Below are 8,354 nucleotides of genomic sequence, written 5' to 3' on the forward strand. Positions count from 1 at the left end.
CAATAATTTTAATAATTTTAATTAAACACTACATTTTTGCATTAACGAAATAATAAATATTAGTTACATTATGTTTTATAATTCTAACAAAAAAAAAAAAAGTTAGGTTATCGATTTTTCCTATGTGCAATAAACAAAAATAAAATTCATATTTTTAACAAAATAATTTTATGCCTTTTATTTAATTTACTATGTATTTAATAAAAACTATTGCATTTCTATTGTATTTAACAAGACTATTGCTTAAAACCGGCGGGAAACGAAACTGCAGGCCACCTTTACTCCCGGGTGGGAAGCCCACCCGGGAGTAAAGGTGGGCTGCAGTTTCGTGGCCCGCCAAAAAAAAGCCTTTACTCCCGGTGCGTGTTACCAACCGGGAGTAAAGGTATACCTTTACTCCCGGTTGGTAACACGCACCGGGAGTAAAGGCACCTTTACTCCCGGTTGGTAATACGCACCGGGAGTAAAGGGTTTTTACTCCCGGTTGGTGGCTGGCACCGGGAGTAATTCTCCTCTGCTATATAACCTCCAGCGCCTGGCAGATCGATCTGCTCGTCTTCTTCCTCGTCGAACACCGCCGCCCTCTTCTTCGACCTCGCGCCGCGTCCGTTCGCCTTCCGTGACACCGGCGCCGCCATCTTCTTCCTCGTGCGGCCTCCACCGCGCGCGCCCGTGCCCCTCCTCCGCGCTTGCCCGTGGCCCTCCACCGCGCCCTCCTCCGCGCCCGAGGCCCTCCACCGCGCGTTGCCCCACCGCGCCGGCCCGAGGCCCTCCAGTACGTACACTGCCGAGCTTCGAGGTGATATATTCGTCGATCTCTTTGTACATTCGTCCGAGCCCTCCACTGCCGAGTTATAGATCACGTCGAAAACTACAACTTTGGTGTAAGCCATGTGTCAACGGTCGAGGTCGATTGAAAATTCCAAATTTTGAATCACAAAATCTATAGAAACTAAAAATGAATATTTGGAACTCTAAATGATTTTAAATAAAAACATATCTTAAGGCAAGTTTTGAATATTTGGAACTCTAAATGACAAGTATAATTAAGGATCACCAATGAAATTACTTTAGAAATTAATTAGATCGATGTAAATCCATGGCTTGTATAATAAACACGCTATATATTATTTGGAAACAACGCTACGAACCATCCGCTAATGATCCAGCCCATCAACCGCCATATATTCATCACTATATGATATGCCATTATTTCAAGATGCAGTTTCAATAGAAGAATTTTTTCTATCTTCATAGATCAATGTTTGTTAACGAAATTTTATCCAAATATATTCATGTAGGGTCTTTTTTTTGAAGGATTTGTTGTAGGATATATAATGGTCAAATAGGAACTCAATTTTGATACCCAGTTTATAAACTAAGCGTTTTTTAGTTTATCAAAAATATCACATGTTTCTTCATTTGTGAACTTTGAATATACAGATATAATATATTAATGTTGCTAAAGTAATATGAGCATTACATATTTTTTTCCGGGAAGACTATCTTCAAACTTTATATCATAGCATCAGAGATCGCCTGTAGAAGAAGAAAATAAATTCTTATCATTTCGGAAATAGTAATGGTTATATGAGCAATAAGACACATATACTTACATTTCATAATGGCTTATACTTATATTATTAACATAGAATTTTCTCATATGATGAATGACTACATGGTTGATCACATGGTACATAGGATCACAACATCACGCACCGACACCGCCCCGGCCCGCCTCACGTCGTCGTCGTCGTCAGCACGCCGGCCCGCCTCACGTCATCGTCGTCAGCACACCGGCCACCGCGCCGACACGTATATATACGTCATTTGTATTCATATGCATTTCGTCCATGCGTTTCTATGTATACGGCGGAGCACCGCCGCCCTCGTTCACCCATGTGTACAGACATATATACGGCAGAGTGGAGCACCACCACTCTTGTCACACCGCCCTTTCTCGTGCCCTAATTCGCCCTAGTACCGACGTAGTTCGTCCTAGTGTGGCGAATTGCGTCCGTGATCGAGGGGCAAGATTTAATAATGCATATTGTTTGTAGATTTTACGCATGTAATAAGCAAAGATTTGACGTACTATATATTGGTTTTGTTTTTTGAAGCTAGATGGCCGACCCGAGAAATATGGATGAGGAGGAGTTGATGATGAATTTGATCAACACTGACACTCAAGTTGCCGGCGATGATGGTGCTAAAAATAACGTGCAAGAGGATGTAGATGACGGGAGTCAGTACTTAGCTCTTGAACAAAATGAGCAACAACATATTGGCCAAGTATATATTTTTTATTATTAGCTATATATATATATTATCATATGTCTTATGTGTGCTCATGACATTAAAAATAATGTTTATGTTTTGTAGCCCTCTGGATCGACATCAACAACTACAACGAAGAGTAAAAATGTTCGAGGTCCCAAAAAGCCATTGGAGGGTCGCTTCATCATCTCGGAGTTCAATGTGGATACAGGAGAACCGGGGGGGCCGAATAAAATGAAATTTGTGCACCACTGTGGTTACCTTGTACGGGACCGGCTCCCGATTAGTACCCGTGAATGGAAGAAGAAGACCAATGCTCCTCATATCAGTTTTGTCTCCGATCATGACAAGGCGTTAATTTGGAATGATGTCTTGGTACATTTCACGCTCCAAACAGATGATTATGATGATATAATAGATGGTGATGAATTGAAGGAGCGAGTTAGGGATTGGGCAATGAAGAAGATGGCCACCCAGTTTCAGACTTGGAAGAAACACCTATACACGACGTATGTCAAGAAGAACATAGCACCAGATTTTACTGTCCCAGGCCCGATCTCAAAGCAGAGGCCCTATTGGGATGAGTTTGTACAGTACAAGACTTCAGAAGAGGGTGTGAGTCGGGTGATAAAGAACCAACGTAATGCCCAACAGAAGACATACCACCATACCTTGGGATCAGGTGGCTACCCGACTGCCATTAAGAAGTGGAACAAAATGGAAGCAGACCTTCTTGCCAAGGGTATCAGACCAGAATCACTCGAGTGGGGAGAACGTGCAAAGAATTGGTTTTTCGCTCATGGGGGAACACTAGACCAGGAGACAGGGAAGTGCGTTTATGGCGCAAGACTGCAAGAAGCAGCAGAAAGATTGTTTTATGCTCGGAGAGCTGCTGCTAGTGGTGCGTTCAGGCCCAACAGAGAGAAGGATGAGCTGACATACGCCATCGGGACTATTGAACATGGTGGCCGAACTAGAGGCAAAGGAAGTGTCTCGTGGGAGCATGGATTCCCTCAGGACAGACCTTCCTACAGAAGTCGCCAGAGAAAGAAGGAAGAAGAGGCACAGCGGCTCCAGAGGTTGGAGGAAGCGGTGCGTGAAGCACAGGAGCAGGAAAAAAACCTTGAAGCGAGAATGCAGGAGGAAATCAAAAGGCAAGTGCAAATAGCAGTGAGTGCAAGCAAGCAGGCATCAGAGCCAGGAATCAACATTAGCCAATCTGTTCAGTTGAAAAGCAGCTGCGCTTCCACGGAGATACCAAATCAAGGGGACACAGGACTGCGCTTCCCTGTGGATGACGTCACTGAACCTTGTACAACGTGTGAGCTACACATTCCGAAGGAGAATTCCACAATCAAGGTGGCTATCGGTCTTGTTAATCCTATCGACCGAACCAAGACACCAAGGATTCATGGGAATATAATCCAAGAAGGATATGCCACCATCTCGGTAGATAAAGCTGAAAAAGGTTTTAGTGATTTGCCTCTTGACATTCCTGGAGGTGATGGCGAGAAGACTCTAGGAGAAGCGGAGAAGACATTCATTCTATGGCGCAAGCGCTACATCATCATTCCAGGGATGTCGGCTCCACCTCCTTCTGAACTACCTCACCATAGGTACGTGCGGATGAAAACACTACATCATTAATTTGTATTGGCTTAAATAATTAACAATCTGCTCATAATAATATGTCATTCCTTTTTTTGTAGCAGATCCTCCCCCAACCTAAATCCAATTGTTCAATCGCCAGATCATCATAGTGCTCTGTACGATGACATTGTGTTGGAAGACGAGGCTGCATCCACACCCTCTCCAAGGAGGTCTCCAACGCCACAGCCGCCACCTCCAAGGAGGTCTCCAACGCCGCTGCCAACACCTCCAAGGAGGTCTCCAACGCCGCTGCCAACACCTCCAAGGAGGTCTCCAACGCCTCCCCCGCCCCCGCCTACCAAGAAGCCTAGCAAGAGGCCAGCCCCTCAAACGAAGAATCAGTCCCCGCCTGCAAAGAAAGCCACCGTGAAACCAAGGGCTATTCCCAAAATAATATCTGAAGAGAAGGAAGAAGGAACTGATGCATATAAAAAAGACATGTCTAGATTCTATGACAAACTTAAAATGAATCAAGAAGCAAGGAGAAACCCAGAGAAACCGTACTTCTTCGTAGCTCCGGATATTTTAAGAAAAAAGGTGACTTCTTACCAGCATCAACAGCGGGAATCTCGTAAGCCGTCCAAATCAACGTTATCAGACTATGACCGCACTCTCACCAAGTCAATTGAGGCGGCACAGAAAAAGAAGCGGGCAGGGAAAGGAGTTGCCCAACTCGGACAACAAGCGCACCAATCAATCCCCCCGCTAGTTGTTGGTAATGAATATGGTTCGAATTTAGGATTAATGCATCAGGCAAACATACCTCCGGATGTCGATTTGGATCACCTTGGTGAATTTCTTGATGAGACTGGTCTCGACCTTTACCAGATGTTTGGTGATGGAAACATTGAGAGTGCGGCGGAGGTTGATATTTGGAAGAAAAAATTTGTACTAGGCCAGAGTCTATACAACCCTCAAGCCTTATCTGATCTGGGGACGCAAATGTACCTGCTAAACAAGTGGTACATGCAGGCGTCTACCAGTGGAGACTTCTGCGTTGGTGTCAGAATTAGAGACGAACATTGGTTCCGTGGCGATGATGTTATGTATGTTGACTTTGCAGAATTTCATCAACTATGCCACCTTACCTCTCTGGACAAAGTTATCATTAGCTGCTATTGCCTGTAAGTAATAATTCTTTCGATCTATTATTAAACTCATCATATGTGTGTATATGCATATAAATTATCCTAACAAGTACTATATATATGTAGATTTACAATGACAGAGCTCAGAAAGGAAGGCTGCAATGAAATTGGTTTTGTTGATCCCCATATAGTATTCAAAGACCCAATTACTCCAATGACTAATTGGAAGTCTGAGTCAGAGAGTAACATCATGAACTTCTTAGTGAACCAACGCCACAAGAAGGATATACTCTTTCCCTATAACTTCAAGTGAGTGTTAATCATGTCGATCATAGCCTTAATGGCTCATATGTTGATTCTAGTTAATTAATGAGTGTTATGCGTTATATCCTATAAACACATGCAGCAATCACTGGATATTGATGGATATCGATCTGGTGAAAAGTCACTTGATAATCTATGACTCGATGAGAAAACCACAACAAGACTACCAAGATATGATAGATATTATCCAGAGGTAATTTCGGGATCTCTAGCAACTATATATACACACAAACATGATGATTAACTATATCTGATGACGTGGCAAATTTTTTATTGGGCAGTGTTTGGAAAACCTTTATTGAGAAGTGACACATGGAAAAATGCAAAGCGCCACTGAATGTAATCCCATTGAAAGTAAGTCCCCTGAATCGCATCATCTTTATTAATTAAACATATAGCTTTCACCGGATCACCAGATTGGATGACAAATCTTTTTCTCGTAAAGTGGTGTCTGAGGCAGGAACAGGGGAACAACTACTGTGGTTACTATGTTTGCAAGTTTATCAAGGTGCTCTCCCAAAGAACTCCTACAGAGAGACTCAAAGTACGTTAAAAATACACTATATATTCATTTAATTATTATTATTGATTGTGTTACTATGTCTTTATATATATATATATGCACATATATTAATTTATTTTCCTTTAATTCAAACCTGTAGACTCGATGGTTGGAGGAAAAGGTCATACGGCAAGACCAAATCAAAGCAATTCAAGAGTCTATAGCCGGATTTTTTAATGAGCAGGTCATCGATTCCAAGGGCGAGTTCTACTTCGACCCAACACTGCCATTGAAGCCAAGCTAGAGGATGAGAAGAAACTTGTTATGTCACAACAACTATAATGCAATCTTTTGTAATATATGCACATGAAATAATATAATGTAAAATACACATATGCATGCATGCATGTAAATATATATATGATGCATGCATATATATATATATATATATATATATATATATATATATATATATATATTTCTATGCTTGAATTGTGTGATTTAATACGTTCATTGTGCTTGAACCGAAACATACTATATGCGCATATAAATGTATAATTAGCAGCGTACAATACGACTTCGAAAACCTATTTTGAAAAGAAAACAAAAAAATGAAAAGAAAAGAAAAAAGAAAAAAACCTTTAGTCCCGGTTCGTATTACCAACCGGGACTAAAGGTGCCGGCCATCGTGGCATGTCAGGAGGCACCTTTAGTCCCGGTTGGTGTTACCCACCGGGACTAAAGGTCCTCCTTTAGTCCCGGTTCCTGACCCGGGACTAAAGGACCCCCCCTTTAGTCCCGGATGCTTGCTCCCGGGTGGGGAACCGGGACTAGAGGGGGTTCCCCACCGGGAGTAAAGCTCGGTTCTCTACCAGTGCATGTACGCCGCTGGCCCCCAACCACCGCGCCGCCCGACCCATGCTGCCGCCGCCGCCCGGCCAGCCGCGTTGTGATGACTGGGGCCGGCGCCGCCCCTCCTCTTCCTACTGAGCGAGACGCCGAGCATCACCAGAGGTCCATCACTCCCTTCGTGCTGTGTGAAAATACCCAATCCCTAACTTGAGTTTGTCTATTTCTATTCGGATCTGAGCTGCAATGGCCTGGGTCTTGACGGCTTCGCCTGGTCAATGGGGACGCCAGATCCGTTAGGCGCCATGGTAGAGAGGCCAGATCCATGGTGTACCAGTTCAGCGACAGTGGCAGGGATGGCGCAGGAGGTCGGTGCCGCAGTAGGCGTCGTGTTTGTCCAGTGCACACCTTGAGTCGTGTGCTTTTTGTTTGGATTTTCTCTAGTAGCTATTTCTGGTGGGCTTCTCTTTCAGCAGCGTAATTATCTTTCAACCTGCAGGTTTATTTTTGGAGCTCCATGAGGACGTGTGTTCAAAGTTAAACTGCAGCAGCTCGTTCAACTTTCAGGTTCAGAGAACTACTGTTATTTTTTCTTTGTTTGCCTGGTTTGGTCCCTGCAGCAGTTCATGTAGCTGTTATGTTCATCTACACAGTTCAGAGTAATATTTGCCTCTATGATGTTCATTCACAGCAGCAGCAACCCAGATTCATTGATGGTGGTGTATGAGTTCATACACCTGAACAGATTTTTGGAACTTTTAGTTGAATATATGCAATGTATGCCTTGTTCTACACTACTTGCATTACTGTTAGTTGAATATATGCAATGTATGCCTTGTTAAGTATTATCATGGGAGATGATTGACCTTAAATTAAAACCCACTTGCTTTTGCCTTGCAGATGTGTGACCTTAAATTTAATGGTATTCGGAACTTAGTATACTAGAATGGTTCAAGTAAGCCTGTCATTTAATTTCTACTAGTCAATCACAAACCATATGCAGAGGCATCTACTTGTGCTAACCCTATTTATACCATGGCGATCTCTTCTGCAGAGGCATCTACTTGTGTGCTATACTATGTTACATCTACTGCAGCTGCCCTTAAACAAGTATGCCATGTGAGCTTTGCTGAATTATTACTGCTTGTGTTTCACTATGTGAAGTTTATAGAGAATTTGATATTTAGATTCTCATGCTCTACTTGTTGGGCTCTTAAAAATATATGCATTGAACTAGTTAACTAGTTTGAAAGCTTCCTAATAAATGTATGACATTTCTTTTTAGAATCTTTGCTGAAAATTGACTTATATAATAGTATTTCTTGTATTTGGGATTGCAGTCATGACAAGCGCAGTCATGTTACAGGTTGTAGGTTCAAGGAACAGAGAGCCCTCTCATTGTTGACCAGGAGTACTTGAATAGTTCTCAAATATTATACAAAGTCACAGTTATGTATTTCCGTGAGCAGAAAAAGATTGCATATAGTACATAAACATCAGTACATAAAGATGTGGGTGATTCAGCTGCAATGTCACCGGGGTAGAGTTTCTTCAATCTGTTCTGACTCCAGCGCACCAACAGATTCAGTTTCAGTGAGCGCTGAACCATTGGTCCCAATTGAACCACTCCTCTTGGAGTGTGACAAGGTCTCCAGTTGCAGGCT

The 8,354-nt window shown here is 42.7% G+C and overlaps 1 protein-coding gene across 10 annotated transcripts in view; it reads left to right on the top strand.

Moving 5' to 3' along the window:
• Positions 1–8,354, top strand: part of LOC136487131 (uncharacterized) — a 162,101-nt gene that overhangs the window by 96,596 nt on the left and 57,151 nt on the right. For 2 of the 10 annotated variants that reach the window (XR_010767142.1, XR_010767146.1), the window contains exons 6-8: positions 7,190–7,467; positions 7,591–7,645; positions 7,745–7,800. Coding sequence is in view for 3 of the 10 variants with exons in the window: in XM_066484265.1 (XP_066340362.1) it covers positions 7,016–7,058; positions 7,190–7,257 (111 nt within the window). In the remaining 7 variants the exon portion in view is untranslated. The other 8 variants (XR_010767144.1, XR_010767145.1, XR_010767147.1 and 5 more) reach the window with 8 other exon arrangements.

This window comes from Miscanthus floridulus, chromosome 10, assembly GCF_019320115.1.
Source record: "Miscanthus floridulus cultivar M001 chromosome 10, ASM1932011v1, whole genome shotgun sequence".
In the NCBI taxonomy this organism is placed as follows: Eukaryota; Viridiplantae; Streptophyta; class Magnoliopsida; order Poales; family Poaceae; genus Miscanthus; species Miscanthus floridulus.